The sequence below is a fragment of the Scomber japonicus genome, chromosome 10, assembly GCF_027409825.1.
Source record: "Scomber japonicus isolate fScoJap1 chromosome 10, fScoJap1.pri, whole genome shotgun sequence".
Classification (NCBI taxonomy): Eukaryota; Metazoa; Chordata; class Actinopteri; order Scombriformes; family Scombridae; genus Scomber; species Scomber japonicus.
The window spans coordinates 13,796,505-13,817,677 of record NC_070587.1 but is presented as its reverse complement, the minus strand read 5'-3'; the positions used below and the strand labels follow the sequence as shown (position 1 = coordinate 13,817,677).

General features: G+C 39.2%; 3 protein-coding genes across 4 annotated transcripts; 2 read left to right on the top strand and 1 right to left on the bottom strand.

Annotated features, from left to right (window-relative positions):
• fpr1 (formyl peptide receptor 1) lies at positions 1 to 3,084 on the bottom strand. The gene is made up of 2 exons (XM_053327531.1): positions 2,993 to 3,084; positions 1 to 1,283 (listed from the first exon to the last, which is right to left on the bottom strand). Exon 2 carries the CDS (start codon positions 1,270 to 1,272, stop codon positions 133 to 135), a length of 1,140 nt encoding a protein of 379 aa, XP_053183506.1. The 5' UTR covers positions 1,273 to 1,283; positions 2,993 to 3,084; the 3' UTR covers positions 1 to 132.
• Positions 3,085 to 9,042: 5,958 nt separating this feature from the next.
• On the top strand, positions 9,043 to 10,276 carry LOC128366773 (trypsin-3-like). The gene is made up of 5 exons (XM_053327539.1): positions 9,043 to 9,082; positions 9,218 to 9,371; positions 9,527 to 9,789; positions 9,919 to 10,055; positions 10,127 to 10,276. The coding sequence occupies exons 1-5, from the start codon at positions 9,043 to 9,045 to the stop codon at positions 10,274 to 10,276; spliced, it is 744 nt and encodes a 247-aa protein (XP_053183514.1).
• Positions 10,277 to 11,086: 810 nt separating this feature from the next.
• has1 (hyaluronan synthase 1) lies at positions 11,087 to 20,634 on the top strand. 2 transcript variants are annotated; one of them, XM_053327523.1, is made up of 5 exons: positions 11,087 to 11,095; positions 18,580 to 19,239; positions 19,351 to 19,576; positions 19,712 to 19,844; positions 19,959 to 20,634. In XM_053327523.1, the coding sequence occupies exons 1-5, from the start codon at positions 11,087 to 11,089 to the stop codon at positions 20,632 to 20,634; spliced, it is 1,704 nt and encodes a 567-aa protein (XP_053183498.1). The 2 variants fall into 2 exon arrangements, with proteins under 2 accessions (XP_053183498.1, XP_053183497.1); XM_053327522.1 differs by lacking the exon at positions 11,087 to 11,095 and having other exon boundaries at positions 18,556 to 19,239.
• The last annotated feature ends 539 nt before the right edge of the window (positions 20,635 to 21,173 follow it).

Below are 21,173 nucleotides of genomic sequence, written 5' to 3'. Positions count from 1 at the left end.
AACTAAAACAATATGCAGAGATTGCCTATAGGGGCAGTTACATTAAAAATGACAAAACAAAAAAAGCTATTTGGTATATACAATTACATTTGCTATGTACAATTATAGTATTTATTAATATCATGGGCAACTTTAAACTTCAGCATCAGAAACTGACTTCTCTTTGCTCCGACTGGTGACCATTGAGTTTGTATAGGTGTAAGAGCGAGAAACCTCCTCCTGGAAAGCAGTCTCCAATACATTCAGGATGGATTTGCGAACTTTATCTTTGAAATCTTGGCCCATGAACACATACAGCAGTGGATTCAGACAACTGTTGAGAAATGCCAGGCTGGTGGCTATAGGGACCCCAATAGTGGTGACATGGTCTAGTACTTCACTTGTATGAGTAGCCATGTGATTCACCAACTCAATTAGAGCCATGATGTGATAAGGAGCCCAGCACAGGAAAAAAGTGGTGATAACGGCAGCAATGATCTTAAAGGGGCGACTTGAGTGGCTGGCCAGGGTGCGGTTCCTCCTGAGACGATGGATTATCACAGTATAACAGGAGACAATGACACTGAAGGGGACAACAAAACCCAGGAGGAAGCGGGTGATGGTCATGGCCTGATGACGAAAATGCCTCAACTGATTCACAGATGGTGTTTCGTAGTCATCAGAAAAGGCAAAGTTGTTGAAGCAGTTGATGATGTCTTCATTGTTATATGATGGTCCAGTGTCCCTGAAGATGAAGTATGGAGTGCTAAGAATCAGAGCCAGCACCCAAACACCCAGACTCACACAGGATGCCTTGCTAACACTTCTGTGGTTCTGGGCCCAGACGGGCCATACCACAGACACACATCTGTCCACGCTGATCACCACCAGAATGTACACGCTGGCAAACATGTTCAGAAAGCTTATGGTGCTGTTTAGTTTGCACATGAACTTGCCAAAGGGCCAGTGGAAATCCATAGCTGTGTATGTCACACTCAAAGGAAGGAATGCTGTGAAGAGGAAGTCAGCCACAGCAAGGTTGAGGAACCAAACTGTGTTCACTGTTTTCTTCATCTTGAACCCCGTCACCCAGATAACCACTCCATTTCCAAGCACACCCAGAATGAAAGCCAGACAGTAGATAACAACAGACATGATGTTGAGAGACTGTCTCAGCTCAGCATGCTCATCCTTGTAGTCATACTCGTCATCGTCATACAAAGACCCATTTTTCCCAGTAGCATCTGTCATATTTATGTGATAGAAAGGTGTTGCAGACATTAGCTCCATCATTGTCTTGAGACCTGCAACATAAAAAATAAATGTTGAAGTAACTGAAAAAAAAGGGAAAGTGATATATAAATCACTTTCCAATGTGAGAACAAAAATAAGACCCAAAAAGGAGATTTTCTTTTTTAATTCTTTGGTTTCATGATTGAGCCCCATAGTTTTACAATATTCGGGTAAACACTGATTCATCATCTGCTTAAGTAGCTTGAGTGCTTATTTATTTAGTTACAGCAATTCAAATCTTGTATAAGCAATAATGTGATGTTTAATCATAGGCAGCGCAGACAGTCACACTGAGCCTGATAGCATCCTGCTACACAACACAAGAGCCACTGACTCAACCACTTTACACCCACTTTAACTTTTCTGCTTAAGTTTTCATCTAATGTAACTTACAAACATGAACACACGTCTTGCCCTGCACCTTAGCTTGTTGAACAACCAGTCAAACATTCAGAAGAAGCCAAGTAACTATAATTAGTTGTTCAGTTTTGGCATATTAAATAGTACCAGAAAATGTTACTTCGGACCTGTTAGATGCAGGTCTAGTCATTAGCTATTCAAAATTAGCAACACACATGGCCGGAAGTTTTGTTTCATTGTGAAATTAAAATAGCATAGGCCTACTTCCAGATACCGCTGCTATGTCAAAACTATAGGATGTGGTCAAAACGAAAGTAGTCAGCTATAGCTATATTACTGGAGATTTTTGAAGTCGCAGTTATATAGTGCTCACTCAGAAAAAACAGCAAGAAAGCGTTATAAATACATCATAGATTACACTGAGCTTGCATATGTGTTATGGTCTTGATTTTGACCTCGGTATTTGAAAAATCCTGGCTTGGCAACACACTGTCCATGACTTGCAGCTACTACTGTTTTCTGTGTTCAGTAATGTAACACTGATAGCCTGCCAGTGGCCTTTTTTCTTTATTCTAATAATATGTAACTATTAACAATAAATACAACAACATGTTGTACAACAACTATTTTTGACTATAAATGAAGATGATTAAATCTGATTTCAGTTGGACTTTTGGATTTATTTATTTATTCTTACTTTTAGCCTAAATAAATAACAGTGACTATTGATGCTGTGGTGTGAGGTTTACGGTTTTTTTGTTTTTCAATTTTTTTAAGTTGATCAGTCCACTTTTGAAAAATGGGTTTGCCAATATGTTCCGCTTCATTTTCTAGTTTGAAGATGATGCTGTTCACAGAGAACTGAAATAAATTATGGATAGGCATTCACAACCAAATCACATGTACGTGTATTTGTTTCTCAATTTTCTATTTTTCATTTTCATTTTTTTCCTAATGTTCAATAGTCAGCATAGACTAATGATGAGTATGCAATAAAAATCCCAGTTTAATAAGGCTTTGAAAATTATACATAACATGCGATAGAAATGCAAGCCCCGCACCAATTTGCCACTGAAAAACATTTAATGCACCCTTAAAACGGAAGCAGAATTTGATGAGCAGAAGCTTTTGCCAACCATAAAGTTGCAGAAAAAAAGTTCCCATTTACAGTAGACAGCCAAATAAACATATTTTTCGACCTCAAAAAGCAGCAAACTGTCTGAAACGAAGCGCTTCAAATCCCACACTAAACTTTATAAGGCATGCTGTAGCTACATGCCAACATCTGTTTCTTCTTTACATACTCGTTTGATTCACTGAGTTAAGTTTTCTGATATTTTATAACAAAAATCTACTGTACCTTTTTCAAAGCTTTCCAGTCAGAGGACGATGAATCTGCTGCAAATGTCACCCCGGACAAACCCCGACAGATCCCTGAAGGCTGGAGGACTCAGATCCTAGACTCATTAAATATGTGACGTCATCACTCACATTGAGGCGGGACCACTATCAGCACTCACTCCCCTCTCTTGAAGACCATTAAACCTCTAATACACTTTAGCAGCTCTTTTATTGAGAAAACAAATAGAACATTTACTTTGTTGATAGATGATGCATAATGCATTTATATAAATATGAACATGCAGTATGTGTACACACTACAGGCTAAAGACAATTCACTTTACACCCTGGACTGACAAAGCAATACCGTCTAAATAACCCTAGTGGGTATGAAAGTGCCAATCTAAAGTGTCACACAATGTGAATGTGTGAATTTCTTGCTACAACATGTCTGCCCTCAAATAGTACACAAAAAAGGCTGTGGGAAACTCCAGAAGTGAAAATACTCAGTACCTGAGAAAGAGCAAAGTCGTGACTTCTCATGTCCACCAATGATCCTGCTGCGTAATGTGTTTTTCTCTATGTGGCTTGAGCTCATGTTTGCTTGAGGTTAGGTATAATTGCTCTGTGTTGGCTGTTTGAATCAACAGCTGGGCATGTAGGTTACATATTCTTAGTGTCCTCTCTTTTCACCCTGCTTCGTGTATAAAAGTCACAACAGCATCTGTCAGTAATTTAGGGTTGCCAAGTAGTTTTATATGGTTCCTCTGTAGATCCAAACCTGAATTAAAAACAGTTCTGAATGTTGTTGCTTTTTCATTGAAATTACAATTTGTATTTGGGACACTTGCACAGGTGTTGATTGTCTACAGGATGTAACTGAAATTTGGAAACGCATACTAAGTGCATTGTCATCATTGATGTGTGTGACTGCCATACACATGGCATGAATTAAGAAACAAAGTTTAAAAAAGGAACTTTAGGCGATAGGATGAAATATTTTTGGTAGCAAGGGGAATGCTTTTCACTCATTACAGGAAACCCAGCATTCCTGAAACATTTGACTTTAAAGTACATGCCAAAAGGTGCACAAATGTAGGAAGCATTCTAGAATGGGACCAGAAGTGAATGGAAGCCTAAAACAACAGTAATTCATATACCTACTTCAAAGCAGATATAAACTGTAATATCACAACAGTTTAATCTTTTAAACCTGATGGGCACATTCCTGCTGCCTTTGTGTGTGTATGTGTGTGTGTGTGTGTGTGTGTGTGTGTACTGTATGTGTTGTTTTAAAAATATATATATACCTGCCCAGCTCCTACTGAAATTTAATCTAAAACCATACAAAGCACAGACTTGCTAAATAATCAAAAAGAGACCAAAGCAGAAGGTTTGAAGGAAGTGAAAAAAAAACCTCATACATGGTGAATGGTCATACACGGGACTGGGGATTTTCTGTTTAAATTAAGGCCTCAGTCTGGTGTTCTAAAAGCATAAAAAAACATGTGGATTGCACAAAATCTAATCAATCATGTAGAAAAATCTGCAGAACGCCATTGCAACAGGAAGAAGCAAAAAAATTGGAAGACAATAATATGAGCGATATGGAGGCGTGGACACCGGGGAGTGTTGACTGGAGAGAATGAAAATCAATCTGGTATCCCCAAAGTATAGCCCTACCTTTCATTGGGGAAGAAATGTGCCATCTGAGTTTGACTTTGTGGTCATATTTCCTCCCACATTGTTCCTCTCTACTCCTTGGTTTTGCTGCTCAACTACCCACACATTCATACATCTGTATAACATGGTTTGAGTAAATGGTTGCTTTAGACAAGACCTTTCTGTGGCAAGTTGCAAAACAGTTTCCTCATTCACAGTAACCTATTCTTCTTGTCCATGAAAAAACACAAGTAAAACTACCCTTTTGGATGGGGAATTCTTTTAAAGTTTTCTGGAACAGCATCACATTGCGTAAATGATATCTACAAGGATTGGCTGTTTTTGCCAACTTACCCTTCTTTTTTGGCATATTTGTTGCCATGTAAGTAATTAGTTTGACATTTACAGTGTAAATTCATTAATTGATGTACATGAATATATACTAAAATCACCCAAACTGCCTAACATTTGTGAAAGTGACACAAAATTTTACATCAAAATAGGTCTGATGCATGTATTCTTCCTTCTTATAACAAATATGTAACTGTAAGAACAGGTAAATTACATTTTGAAGATTTACAATTGAGGTTACACTAATAATTCAGACAAAGTTGCATTTTAGTGATGGTGTGGTGGCTTTGATAATCTAGATTACAACAGTTGTTCACACAGTGAAACACAATGAGGTTCAAAATCTTGAACTGATCAACTGTGGTGTAAGCTGCTAGAACCTGCCCAACCCTAAACTGAGTCCCCCTGCCTAAGCGTACACACACAGGAACTGTGTCCTGCCAATAGTCCAGATGTGAGGGGGAGGAAGAAATTAAACAGAGAGAGGGGAGAGAGAGAGAGTAAAAGAGTGAGAGAGCAACACCCTTATTTGAGTGCGTAGGAGGACTTGTCTTTGTTATCATTGCCTTTTTTTCTTGGACATATAAATATTCAGCAACTGAATACATCCCCACTGAGAGACATCAGGGACAAAAACAATTCCTTCTAACTGCAGGAAATGTATGAAATAAGCTGACCCAGTTAACTTATTCATCTCTACTGAAAAGTACGCTGCACTGTTCAGCTCCATTTGCAATACTAAATGATATTCCTTTTTTAGCTAGTCTAGACAGGATGACTGTTGTTTAATTTGGTTCTGATTCTCTTGAGTAACACATGCACCATTTTTTGTTTCTGTGCTAAAATGTATTTTTCACAATTTTTGCTGCACAGTCTTTCAACAGAACTCAAAGGCAGAGCATTTTGTTAGTGTCTGTAGGGGATATTAATAGCTATCCCAAGGCTATAGTTTGAGGGAAGCCTTCAGAGGCCAGGGCTTGCCAGAGTTCTTGATTTACCAACCAAACATGCAATTATGTGTGTGCCGCACAAATACCAATTTGGGTGTGTAAAACAATCAGCAGAGGTTTAAAGGGAATTTAGTTTTAGCAGAGGGTGGTATACGTAGTTGGAGTTTGGGGATTTATTATTCACTACAGCAGTTGGTATGGAGGGGGAGCAACCTGAAAAGCAAGATTAAAATGCATGTATGTCTGCATGTGTCTCTGTGTGAGACTGAGAATCCCTAATAACATACTCTTGTTCCCAGTGTCTGTGTAATACACCCAGCATTTTTCATTGCTGTGCAGTGCAAAACACTGTGAGCTCACAGCATTTTCTAAATCCACTTTTGTTGGGCCACAGAATGAAATGGAGGCATACTCACTGCTGTGCTGAAATGTGTAGATTCCAATTTACAAAGTCATAAAGACACAAATAGTGGGTATCTGCAGTATGTTGAAACCTCAAAAGTTTGTTGATCTTGTTGTGGTGATGACTGGAAAGCAAACCCTTGTCTCATGGGTGCGGAGAGGTCAGGAATTTTGTTTTTCAAGTCAAAACGGGTGCCAACTGCTTTCGCCCCTACTATAGCTCATTGACGTCTTTTTTCCATGCAATACACCACACATGGGGAAAAAAACTGAACCTCAATAACCTAAACCACTTCCTTACAGTCGTCCCTACTTTCAACCGCAACGCCTGGTCCCCCTCAGCAGACCTAAGGGATATGAATAATCAGACTTGGCTCTATCTGACAGAAAACAAGCCTGGCAGTGCATAAGTTATACAGATCTTTGACACAGTGCTCCCTCTGTCTGTTCGAGTGTATTTTGAGGTACAGTGGAATAAGATTAGGGGAATCGGAACTGGTTAAACAGGGAGCACCAGATGGTGAAATAAATGGGAATCTTTATCCTTTTTTATGTATTTTAACAAGTTAGGGTCAGAAATGCTGGAAATTAACACTGTATTCCTGGGCATTATCGAAGGTCAGTGACAGTTTTAGTTAGCAGAGATGGCAGCCAAGTTTCTTAACTCATCCAACTCATTGCATCCTGAACACTGGTTCTGCAGATTAATAACTAAACAGGCATCTGGTTGTCATATGTGAGACAGCAAAAGAGATTTCCACCTACTCAATTAGCTCATGGACTTTGGATTGGTTACACATTCAGTGATTTAACCTTGTCTAATAGATGCCACAGGAAGTTGCTGTAATGTGCCTTATGTTTTGCATTGAAAACATCACAGAGCAACGGTTTCAGTGACATTCAGTAAAATGCAAACAAGGTTTTTGCAAGAGTAATGCAACAAGATATTCACATCTTAACAGAAAGCACATTTCTCAACAGAATGTGCCAAGTTGTTGTACTACACGCACTTATTTGCAATCAAGGAACACAAGCGATGATACGCAGGTTGGAAAAGGAATGAGGCAGACGGTGTGTTTGCCACACAGTAATGAGAGGGGAGAACTTGCCTGTGCTGGATGGGAATGTGTTACATTTTATCCTTAAATGTATAATCATATGGTTTGGTTAAATGTACCCTCCCATTTAAATGTTTTCCCGTCTGGTGCTGATAAACACCTATGCTCATACATGAGTAACGGAGTCTCGTATCTCTTAGTGCGTCTCTAGGTGTGAAACATTAAGTCAGCAATGACATGCAGTTTTGTAGTTTAAAAACAGCAAGATCTAAATGTTTTTTCCCCCTGCTGAACTTAGACTGGGCTGAATTTTTGCTGAGTTATCAAAGTAATTTGTTTTTGTTCATTATTTTTACATTGTGTATATGATGCTCAAAAGTCTGATGAGACATAATCATGTAAAATAAACATTTAATGTCAATAAAAATGGACTAAAATGAACTGAGGAGAAATAGGGCAAGGCAAGGCAAGGCAGTTTTATTTATATAGCGCATTTCATACACAATGGCAACTCAATGTGCTTTATATAAAGTAGAAAAACATGCGATTTGAGAAACATTAAAACATACAATTAACCCCCCCCCCCCCCCCACACACACACACACACAATAATAATAAAAACAAAGTACAGAAAAATAGAAAGAGAGAAATAAAATACTAGAATAGAGCATTAAATAGATGCTTTTCGTGTTAGCATTTCATTTTACTGATAACCTTCAGGAAGCTGAAGCTGACCTTGTATTACATCTTCTGACTATGTTAGATTTGTCTGTGTCACGACTACTTCTTTGTGTCAGGATTGAGCAATGCAAAAGGAGAAAACACTTTCATATCAGGTGCAACACATACTGTTTTTTTCCAGGAGGCTGATTGCTGATAAGCATACAGCCTGTCAAAATGAATTAACACGCAAGTAAGCAAGTACAATACCACTGGTTAAGTAATCCAAGCTCTCTGAATGAAGTAAAATGGAAAATTTGCCTGGACCATTGTTAACCACATGAGTTACAGAACCAAGTCTTACTCAATATCCACAAGTGTGATTGTTAAACGGCCGTCATATCCAGTACATGATTGTATAATATACCTGTTGTGAAAAACTCCTGAAAAACACACACACACACACACACACACACACGCAAAAGCAACCCATTGTCATTGTAGCACTGATGCTACCGGTAGTGACTAAACTAAACTTATGAAAAACAGTGTGCTTAAACTAAAAAAGAATTGTGAGCTTACATTTGGAGAAAAAATGAAAGTGAAAATCACTCAATCATTAAAAACAAACAGCATAAAAGAAGTAAACACACATGTGTTGACTGAAAACATAGCAGACAAAGAGAAATCCCAAATGGAAATGTTAACAATTCAAATTGTTTCTTCATCCAAGTCATTTTCCCCACTGATTTACAAATTGAATTGAACATTTTTTCTGTCTTATATGCTGTATATTAAACCCAGTGTTCTGGGGAAATGTAACACATGTTTAGTGTTTGAAGTGTACCTCTGACGATAAAAGACCTTGAAAAAAGGGAGATAAGAGGACTGAAATACCTGAAACTACGAGGCTGAGGGCACAGTAATCTGCCAGCCAACCTGCCAGCCAGACTGACAGAAGGAATCCAGCCAGACTGACAGAAGGAATGAAGTTTGTACTTCTTCTGACTCTCTTTGGAGGGGCAGGTATAGTACAGAATTGATACTGAATGTTTGATGATGGTACATCAAGTTAGTATGACCTACAATATAAGCCAATACACTACTAACATAATTTGCTCTGTTTTGTCATATCTTTATTCATAATTTAAACATCTGCAGTTGCCATGAAGGAAGGCGACAGGATTGTTGGAGGGTATGAGTGCCCGAAAAACTCTGTGCCCTACCAAGCGTCTCTTTTTGACGGGTACAACTTCTGTGGAGGGATTCTTCTGTCTAGTGAGTGGGTGCTCTCTGCTGCACACTGCAAATCGAAGTAAGGAAGATGCTTACTAATCTCTGAAACTCTGAAACTTAAAATCTAGTCTTTTCATGACTTAATAAATGTGACACACTCTCTTGAATATAAGTCTTGAGCACGGAGCAGCAAGAACATATAAGTAATTTTTAAGATGTGTTTAATTCTTCCAGGTCAAATGTTGAAATACGGCTTGGAGAGCATGACATCTGGGAGCCTGAGGGGACTGAACAGCACATTATGTCTGCCGAGTTTATTCGTCACCCTGACTACAACTCCCGATCACAGGATAACGATATCATGCTTATTAAGCTGAGTCGATCTGCTACTCTGAACAGCTATGTACGCCCTGCTGCACTTCCTTCAGAGTGTGCCAGTGCTGGGACAATGTGCCAGATCTCTGGATGGGGGAGTCTGCGTCCTAGTAATGAAGGCTGTGAGTTATGCGCTGTGAAACAGTTGTGAAGTTCAGAAAAAGTATCTCACTGTTTGAAAATGTCCCAAACTGAGCTGATTTAAAGTGGATTTGTTAATACTAACACTCTTTTTCTTGTACCATATATAGCGAGATACCCTCATAATTTGCAGTGTCTGGATGCCCCTCTCCTCAGTGATGATACATGCTTTAATGCATATCCTTTCCAAATAACTGAAAACATGATCTGTGCTGGCTTCCTGGAGGGAGGGAAGGACTCCTGTCAGGTAATTTAGATATCACATATTGATGTGAAGGATACCACCATGAAGACTAAATGCATCTCTTTCATCCTCAGGGTGACTCTGGGGGTCCCATGATGTGTGACGGAGTGCTGCAAGGAGTTGTGTCTTGGGGGAATGGCTGTGCTCTGAGAAACAAGCCCGGGGTGTACACAAAAGTATGCAATTACACCTCCTGGATCAAGAACACCATGGCATCTGGCTGACTGGAGCAGATTTGAATAAGATAAACATGGCTAGATCAGTAAAGTCAACTGAAATGTGATGTGTGTACAGTGTGGTTTATCAATGTGTCACTAGAATGTGTATCTATAAATATTGTGCTACTTCCAACACTAACACACCAGTGATTCTTCTACAAAAAGCTAAAGGTCACACCCAGACTTTACATTAAACTGACTGACAGGTGTTTTGTTCACCAATACCTGAAGTGAGGGGTGCCATTAAAGCCACTTGTGCTCATTGCCATAATTCATAGCTTTGGTAAGCATGACTGTAAATCATATTGGTAATTATCTAGTGAGTGTAACATCCTATGTAACAGATGTAGCTGCCACCAGAGTATGAAAAGTATTTTGTTCTACAAGTAGCCAAAAAACAACTCTGACTCAGAGTGGCATTACAATGAATGTTGCTCACAATCTCCTCAGTTGAACATAAAACAGTTGAGGATCAAATGTGACATACACAGTCAGCCAGCAGTAAATCACAAAGGCAAAAGAATGCTGCTACACTGCTCTCTGTGGGTTTGAAACAGTAAAGCATGTTGCACACACTGGCTACACTCCATAATCACTGATTGAGGAGCACAGTGTCGTATTTAGTCAGCTTGCTCTCCATTAACTTTTGTAGCTTATAAAGAGTATCTGAGATTACAATTGGAGTCCCGTAGTGTACTGCTTTGTCCTTAACTTTAATGCCAGTGCAATTTAAGCTTTGAGTAAAATGGAAATGTAGGTGGACACTAGAAACTAGAACTTGATGAGTAAGTTGAACATCTAAAGAAGAAGAATGAAATGCCCTTAGTAAAACACTAAAGGCACTAGTCTGTAACCTCTATGTGAAAGGGCACACATTTTCCATCAAACAACATATGACAGATATTGGAATACTCCACCACAAAAAGGTTTGGTCGGATTTAGTTTGCTTGGGTGTGGCAAGTGTAGGAAGAAGCAGAAGAGTGAGTCACTGAGCAACTGCTTGACCACTAAATAATGACTAGTGCCTAACAAGTTTTCTGGGGACACAAAGCATGTGCACAAAAAAATAAATCGTCTAAAGCATGCTGCACTTTTTTTTTCAAACTTGGCCTTGGACAGGATGTTGATTTGGACAACACAGATGTCAGTGTTTTCAATATTACAAAATTCCACAATCCGTCTTTACGGGCTACTTACAGGTAACAACAACTTGGTAAAAGTTCTGCAGCTTGAAGGACAGTTGACATCACTGACGTGGCAAGTTTAACAACAGTTTAGCAGAACCCTTTTAATAGAAACTGAGCTCTAAAAAAGGGAAAAGGAGAAATATGGGTAACTATATAAATATATAATAGCAGACAATAACAATATTATAGACAAATTAGAAAAAAAAAATTAAAACATTCACAAAAAGTGTATTATTTGTATCCACTGAGTTTATTTTATTGATTTAAAGTCCCATAAGAGATGCTGATCAGGTGACAGAAAATGTGTAGTTGTAAAGTACATTTAAGAAAACATACACATCTCTTGGTAACATAACATAACATAACATAACATAAGATAAGATAAGATACATTTATTGATCCCACAGTGGGGAAAATTTATTGCTACAGCGGCTCAAAAAATAGTGATAGGGAAACCAGGTACGGTTGTAACACTTTTAGCAATTTTCCCAATAAATCAGAAACCATTTACACTGGAACAGCTAATTTGCTATATTAAAAACTTTAATGTGTCAACTACAGAAACAATGTATGAAAGTGCTTTTAAGAAATATATTCAGGTTGCAAAACGCATTTAAAAACAGTGACTCCAATGTTACAACCGTCCCAGTGTACAGGGACAGGTTGTAACACATGCCAGGGACGGTTGTAACATGTCTACAAGGCTACATAATTAGGAAACAAATAATTAATCAACAATATCCAAAAGGGTAAATATTACTTAGCATTTATGTTATTGGTATTGTTAATTAGTTAAAATTAAGAAATGGTTACCTCTTTCATATTACATAAAAAAAACTCAGTCAAATTGTAAAGCAAGAAATGTCTATATTTCATATAACATGCTTTCTCAAAAAAGTTCAAACATGCAAGGGGACATTCCTTTTCATTTAATTTACATGACTCAGAACAAGATCACATAGATAACGGCTTGTGGAGCACAAACATAACATAATTAGAACAGAATACCTGTAAAAGCACACGGCATGGCTGAAATACAACAAACAACAAAAGACAACATTCCCAAAAAAAGAGTAAGGGGGATTGGGGTGGGGGCCTTGGTAGTCCACATTAGACTACATTTGCATTTCACTACACATTATTTGTGTGTGACAAACATGAACAGAACATGTCCTCAAAAAATGTTAACCAGGCAACAGAACATGGGTGGGGGGACTTTGTTGTCTGTCTGTCTTCCTCTTCCTGATATTTGGCATGCTGTAAGCAAAGCAGTGTTTACACTGACTATTATCATGCAACTTATTATCATCTCTTAACAACTTTTTAATAATTAAAACAAGCATATCATTTTTTTTATTTTTTAAAGATATAAATTAAACTAAAAGAAATGTTTGACATTTCAAAAATGGCTTGTGAAGGCATTCACACTAACAGCTGCAAGGCGACAGTCTACAATTCATTGTGAATGGAAGCCAGCAGCAACATGGAGCTATGCTTCTGACGCCTGACACTTGTGGCTGCATGTGTACAAATAAGCCAGACTTAGCTAGTAATAAGTAATAAGACACAGTGAAGCATCAACCAATCACATTTCACCATTCCCATTTGGCTAGCTGTGGTGATGTTATTTAGTTAGCTGATGTTATGCTAGCTAAGGTTAGCTTATGTGCATCAAAAAGTGAGAACACTGCATGACACAGGGACAGTTGTAATAAGGCGTTACAACTGTCCCTGTGTCACCAGTCATGTTTCTCCCTCATGCTCTAGAGCTTGACTGCTGATTAGACACATGTTAACCATTTTTATTTTTAGTTTACAAAACAGTGAATTCAGTAATAACTGTTTGAAGTCTTAGATATTTGATCTCATGACTACGGTGGCCGAGACCCGCCATAGCTGCAAATAAAAGTAACGCTGCAAACAAAAACAAACGCTGCTGCAAATAAAAAGAAACGCTGCTGCATATAAAAGAAACGCTGCAAATAAAAACAAACGCCGCTGCAAATAAAAGAAACACCGCAGCAAACAAAAAAACCCCCACCGCAGCATATAATAAAAAAAACGATGCAAATAAAAAAAGACACAACGGAAGTGGATTACCGGGGACTGTTTTTGCCGAAACACCGGAAGAAGTTGTTGCTTGTACGTGTAGGCAGAGACATTTGGTGTAGGTCAGGAAAAGACGTAAAAGGGACCGTATATGGTTTGTTATTTGTGTTATTACGTTACGTGTTGGACTAAATACATGGACATATTGAGGAAAGTATTTTGATGTTATGGAAACAGATTTCATATTTCACAAGAATGGATACTTGGCGAGCTGTACAGAAAGTCCTGAGTCATAAGATGATCGTTGTGGATAAAGGGAAGACTTTGAAGGTATGTAGAGATTATAGCTGTTTTTACTTTAGCTGAGTGACTGAATACTATTAGGCTGTGAGCAACCAATATAATTCGTGAGTGGTCTTGAATGAATCAGGGCAACCTATGCTTTCTAACAATGTACGGCATGAATAAATATGTTTAAGGGTTGGTGTTTAAAACATTCAGAAGGACTTGTGGCTACCTCCCAACCTCCGACCCGTCCCGTAGGCGGAACAGCGTGTTTTAAGTGTCTGCAGTTCCGATCCTCATCCCCATGTTGGCTGAAACAGACAAGTCACCCTCAAACACTACCATTTTCACTTACTTTCTAGTTCGTTTTCCAATTCGGAGTCCTGTTGTTGTTGTGTCTTCTTCCGGTGTTTCGGCAAAAACAGTCCCCGGTAATCCACTTCCGGTGTGGCTTTTTTATTTGCATCGTTTTTTTTTATTATATGCTGCGGTGTTTTTTTTTTGCTTGCTGCGGTGTTTCTTTTATTTGCAGCGGCGTTTGTTTTTATTTGCAGCGGTTTTTTTTGTTTGCTGCGGTGTGTCTTTTTATTTGCAGCGTTTCTTTTATTTGCAGCAGCGTTTCTTTTTATTTGCAGCAGCGTTTGTTTTTGTTTGCAGCGTTACTTTTATTTGCAGCTATGGCGGGTCTCGGCCACCGTACATGACAGTATCCAAAAAATACATCTGATAGAAAAATCTAAATTTTTACCTCAAAAACACTTGTGTAGATAAATTCTCCTTAGTGCTGCAGATTTGGCTCCTTCTTTGAGGGCAAGAAGACAATCTAACTGAGCATATGCACAGAGAGTATCATCACTCTAGCTTGTTTCTGATTGGAGCAATTTGAGGTGTTACAATCGTCCCGTGTTACAACTGTATACTGTACCTGAGGGGTATTGTACGAAACTAAAATAAGGGATTAAGCTGGGATATGTTAGTTATCCTGGCTGAATTTAGCCTCAAGTCGGTTGCATGAAAGCAGGTTAAATTTAACCCGGCCTAGTTACTATGGTGATTTATTCTCTGCATCTAGCCTGCTCCAGACCAGGCTAACAACCAGGCTAAGATTATTCTCAGGGATTTATCTGGCAGTTCTGTCAATCGTGTGACAAATTAATGGGTTTTACAGCATTTCCATGGTCTTCTAAATATGTTGATATAATAGACTATATTGTCGTTTCATTAAAGTCTGTTGACTGTTTAATTGCAACAGTCATTTTATAGTCATTGTGGTATCATTATTGTGTATAATGTACAGTAGATTTACTTTGTACTATTTACTAGCCGATACTCACAATGTTACTTGGCTGCCTCTGAGGCTGAGCAGCATCTGGGTCCTGTTACACGTTATTTTCTATTAGCACCAAATCACTGACTTCATATCCATTATGGGCTAAATGAGCAAGACATTTCCACAAAATTGACATGATACCTCAAGCCTGGAGTCCAGCAACACTGTCTCCTCATCTGCAGAAGTGCATCCTGCAGCTGCAGATGTGCCTTCCCCCTGCCCTACACCTAATTATAATAATTGTTTGCACTTAATTATATTTCCTGAGTAGCACTTTTACTTGCCACATTTAAATCAAAGTTTAATTTAATTCAAATCAAAACTGTTGATTAGTGGGCTTGGACAGTAACTTCTTTAGTCCTTTAATTGTAATGTTGACAGTTCTTGTGGAGCACTGTTGTATTAATTGTACTTTTTTTTTAAAGTATATTTTTTGGGCTTTTTGCCTTTGATATACAGGTTAGTAGAGAGAGACAGGAAAACTGGAGACAGAGAGAGAAGAATGACATGCAGGATAGGAGTGCTTGGTGCGGGATTTGAACCAGGGTCACCTGCAGCGAGGACTGTAGCCTCAACACATGGGGCGAGTGCTCTTCCCACTGAGCTATGCTTAACCCATTAATTGTATATTAATTGCACTAATTACACATTGAGCCGATCCGCGATTGTATGCCAGGCTTTCTCCCTTTCCTTGATTACAGTGCTTTGTGCTTGTGTTGCCTTTTTTTCTTATAATTTCTTTAACCTCATCATGAAATTCCATCAGGAGCTGTTGTTCAGCGGCTGTGAAGAATGACGCGCAACACCTTTCCATTTTCCAATCTGTGATTCTGTGATCGATGCTGTGGGTCTATTTGAGAATGCCGTGAATACGCACTTATCCCAACTATCTACACCTGGCTTGACATAGCCGCGCCTTTTCATCCTGGCTCAGCAAACGTGCAACCGAATAAGCCAAGATGCGCCGGTCAGACTAGATCAAGCTGCGCTTGCTCAATTATCCTGGATTTCTTTATTCTACTTTTGTGCAATACCCCTCTGGTCTCCTTATAGAAAAAACACCCAAAAACAAACCTATACAACAATAAAATAAAAAACTTAATAAAAGGACCCTAAAATGCAATTATAACATATATAGACAACAATAAAAGTAAAAGCTAAAAAAAAGGACCCTAAAGTGCAACTATGGTGCAGCATTGTACAGTCTGACTGCAGGTGGAATGAAGGGCCTGCGGAAGAGCTCCTTCTTACACTTGAGGTGTATTAATCTGTCACTGAAGGAGCTGCTGAAGGCCTTCGCAGTCAGATGTCCCAGTTCGTGCCTAAACTCATTGACTGGCACAGGTCCCATACATGACATCAGCTGCCCGGTGGCTTTCACATGAGTCTGACATGAAGCATGTTGAGCACCCAGCCAGCTCCATGGGTGTGGACCTTAATGAACGGTCAACAGATTTACCAGTAAAGAAACTCTCAAGGGATGTAATCATCATGGTTAAGTCAGGATAGTCGCGGCGACTCAGTGAGTGAACCAGAAAGGGCAGAGTCTAAGTGGAAAATGTATCAGACAAAAGCTGCGACCAAGCTCCTATTACATCACACAAACTCTTTTTCCCCCTACTTCGTCTTTTCTGTTCTTTGGTTTTTTGACCTGTGCAGTTTCAGAGAGTGACCAGCAGAGGGCACCATCCAACTTTGGTCATGGGTTGGCTGCACCCTCTGTAGTTAGCCTACTGGTGTGTACAGTGTTCAAGGTTAATGTGATTTCATATCCCCACATAATGTTCTATGGCCGCACAGTTTCTGATGCAGTAGAACAAACTTCCCCTCCAAGACTGTGTCATGAACTAATAACTGTTTATTAATGATATTTGTTCACAAATTGCCTACATCTCCACAGCAGGCAGGTTGGAGAAATAACATAAAATGCACTAAAAACATCGCTATAAAATAGTGGAAAATCAGTTTAAAGGCTTGTAATTTACTGGTTTACCAATGGTAAAGAGGTATGATGTTTGATGTTCGCTGTAAGAGGTAAATTGCGGTCAAGATGAGAGCAAATCGCAGATAAGGCAAACCCAAAAGTGCCCCAAGCTGAAATAAGGAATAAGAAACATAATCAAATTTATTAAAAGTTAAAACAATGGTGAAATGTACAAAATTACAGGGAGAACTCATGAGACAAGACTTTCACCAAATCGGTTGATTGCTCTTGGTGTATTTGAGGCTCATAACAATAAAGGTTTAGGATCCATCCTTTGGCAAAGGTCACACACTTGGTAAAATCTCCATGGTAAAATAAAAAACACAAAGCAGCCGCGCACACCGATGTCCTCAGTCAGAGGGACCACCGCCTTGCTCCTGACGCAAGGCTGAGTCAGCGGGGGCGCGCGTAATTGACAATTCCCCAGACATAAAAAGCGCGCTCATGGCTCCATCCCGTATTCATCCTATCAGCTTATAAAGCCAACAAACTTCACGCCAAGTTGCCAGACAAGAGGAACACCGAGTGGATGTCCCGCAAATTCAAATTCAGCGCAGCTTGACATCAGGTAGGATTAAAAATACATTCATTATCATACAGTATGTTAATTAACGTTTTTTATTGCGGTTTCGTTGATAAATTAAAGGGCTAAGTATTATTAATAATAATCATCATCAAAACTTACAAACACACACTGTGAAAAATACTGTAATTTAAATTAAAACAAAAATAATTTAAAAAACTTACTGTGCATGTCAATAAAGATTTGAAAAATAACACATTTCAAATTTCTACTTGTGGTAAGATATTTGATGCTTTAACTTAATCCATTTATATTTATGTCATTTTAGTGATTTTATACTAGCCTAGTTCACTAAATCAATTGATGACCAGGTGTCAATTTAGTGTCAGCTACAGCTTTGTATCAGAATGACTTGTTTGTGTGTGTGATGTTTAAGTAGGCTTAGCTAGTATTTTAAATTCATACATACAAACATCTATGGAAATCTAACATTTTAAATGTGTTAGACATCATATCCTTGAATAACTTAAAATGTATTACAAAGACAAAAAAGTAAAGAAAAACAGATCGATTATGATTATTACAAATCATTCAGTCCTTGAATTCACTGTAGTTTATTCTATCACCAGAATTATTACATATATGCAATAGGGCACAGCTGTAAGTTATACATAGTCTTGCATTCACAGTCTAGTTAGAATTTAAAAAAAAGTAGAGATTAATGCTATTTGTAAGCTTGGCAGCTGTGTTTTTTCAAAACTGTAGCAGCAATTAGCACAAAACAACTAATTCCCTTTAATTAACTCTTTTTTCCAAACCACAGGACAGTGGGTGTGTGTACATTTTTAGCAGCAGGGATCTATGTTTATACGTATACAAGCCATACTAACATGTGGTGTCTTTGTGAATCCTAGGTATAGAAACACAATGCAGCTGAAGGCTTTTTTAAAGAGGCTGAGCTCAGTAGTCCGAGCCGTCCTCACTTTCCTCTTTGCTCTGGTGGTACTGGGTGTGATGATATGGGCCTATGTTGACGGTTTCCAGCTAGTGACCTCCAGATATGGAATCATCTCCTTTGGCTTTTATGGACTACTCCTCTCACTCCACGTCTTTGTTCAGAGCTTATTTGCCTTTGTCGAGCACCGGCGGATGAGAGCTCGCACAGAGCCATGCAGCCTTACCAAGACTATTGGCTTCACTATATCCGCATACCAGGAGGACCCTGTCTACCTCAGAGAATGCCTCAACTCCATCAGAACCCTCAAGTATCCCCCTGAGCTGCTGCGTATCATCATGGTGGTAGATGGGAACTCAGATGATGACCGATATATGATGGAGATGTTCAGAGAGGTATTTGCGGACCAAGACCCTGGCTGCTACGTGTGGAAGAATAACTACCACACATGGGACCCCATGCAAGCCGAGCAAGTTGCAGCAATGGGCCCAGGAGGGGATGCTGATTATACTGTCGGAGAGGATCCACAACGAAAAGAAGTAGAGCGTCTGATCCAGAGTCAGAGGTGTGTGTGCATCATGCAGAAGTGGGGCGGCAAGCGGGAGGTGATGTACACAGCTTTTAAAGCCCTTGGGTCATCTGTTGACTACATACAGGTATGTAATTTACTTTTAATCATTTACATACCATACGTATTTCTTTTAATTAAAAGAAAATCATAGTATTGCACAATTTTAATGACATTACTCTTTTTGTCCCTTCCCCAGGTGTGTGACTCAGATACTAAACTAGACCCTCTGGCCACGGTGGAGCTGTGTAAGGTGTTGGAGAGCAACCCTAAATACGGTGCCGTGGGAGGAGATGTGATGATCCTCAACCTTAAGGAGTCTTACATTAGCTTCATGAGCAGTCTTAGGTACTGGATGGCTTTCAACATCGAAAGGTCCTGCCAGTCTTTCTTCGACTGTGTGTCCTGCATAAGTGGTCCTTTGGGTAAGAAAAGTACCCTTTTTTCTACGTGTGATGTGGGTGAAAGGAATGATTCAGCATGTTAAACAATGGTAGTCATGGCTTTAATACATTGCTGTAACTAATTTAATCTAATGTTTCATTGATTGCTTCATAAAGGTCTGTACAGGAACGACCTCCTGCAGCAGTTTCTAGAGTCTTGGTATAATCAGAAGTTTTTGGGCACGCACTGCACATTTGGTGATGACAGACATCTTACCAACCGTATGCTGAGCATGGGTTATGCCACAAAGTAAGAAGCTTTTTTTCATTTTTATGCACAAATATAGCATAGGAAACCAGAACCCTCAAAGGATTTAGAATATGACATTTTTAATTGATTTTTTTTTTTTGCCATGTCCTTTAGATACACAGCTCGCTCAAAATGCTACACGGAGACACCTGCTCAGTTTTTACGCTGGCTCAACCAGCAGACTCGCTGGACAAAATCTTACTTCCGTGAGTGGCTCTACAACTCAATGTGGTGGCACAAACACCACCTCTGGATGACCTATGAGTCCATCATCTCAGGGGTTTTCCCCTTCTTTGTGACCGCCACCATCATCCAGCTGTTTTGGACGGGCACACTGTGGGACATCCTCTGGATCCTGTGCTGCATCCAGTTGATCGGGCTGGTGAAAGCAGCTTATGCCTGCATCCTGCGCAGAGACATTGTGATGGTGTTCATGTCCCTTTACTCGGCTCTGTACATGACTAGCCTGCTGCCTGCTAAGTACTTTGCCATCCTCACAATGAACAAAAGCAGCTGGGGGACGTCAGGCAGGCGTAAGATTGTGGGGAACTACATACCCCTTCTCCCCCTGTCAGTGTGGTTAGCCATTTTATTAGGTGGGCTTGGTTACTCAATCTACAAGGAGAGTAACCTGGACTGGTCAACTCCAGCCAAGATAATGGAGACTGAGTTCATTATCTTTGGATGTGTGGCCTACATATGCTACTGGCTGCTTATGATGGTCCTATATTGGGTTTGGTTCCGCAGGTTATGTAGGAAACGCGCCAAAAGTTACACATTAAGTGTGTAGATCCACAGCGTCCAGTGAAGAACTAAGAGCTAAGCTGTTTATTTGATTTTATTTTGTCTCACTTTTGGTAACTGAAGAAGGAAGGGTTTTCGTGCAGCTACTAAACCAACAAACTTAAAAAAAAGAAAGAAGGAAACACAAGTATAGGTCATATTGGAGAAACGGATGACATAAATGGTACCAGAGCCATTTTTGGAAAAAATGTGAGAAAAATATCACTAATATATAAAGACAATAGTTGGATTTATATAGAAATGTTTTTGCACATTTAAATCGAACTGTACTGAAGGCCTTTTGCCCCATCCACTTCTCAGGTTTCTCTTATTATTATGAGAGAGAGATGGCATTCCATCAAATATTTATTTATTAAATCAAAAGATTGGAAAACTATTAAATAACTATTTCATTCTTTATATTAAAGGGTGTCTATAAGGGATCTTGTTTCTCTCTCAGTGAGCAGAAAGAGCACAATTATGCTGTGGCCGAGAACCAAAGCATGGAATGACTTTCTGAAACCTGAAACAACAGATAAAGATGTT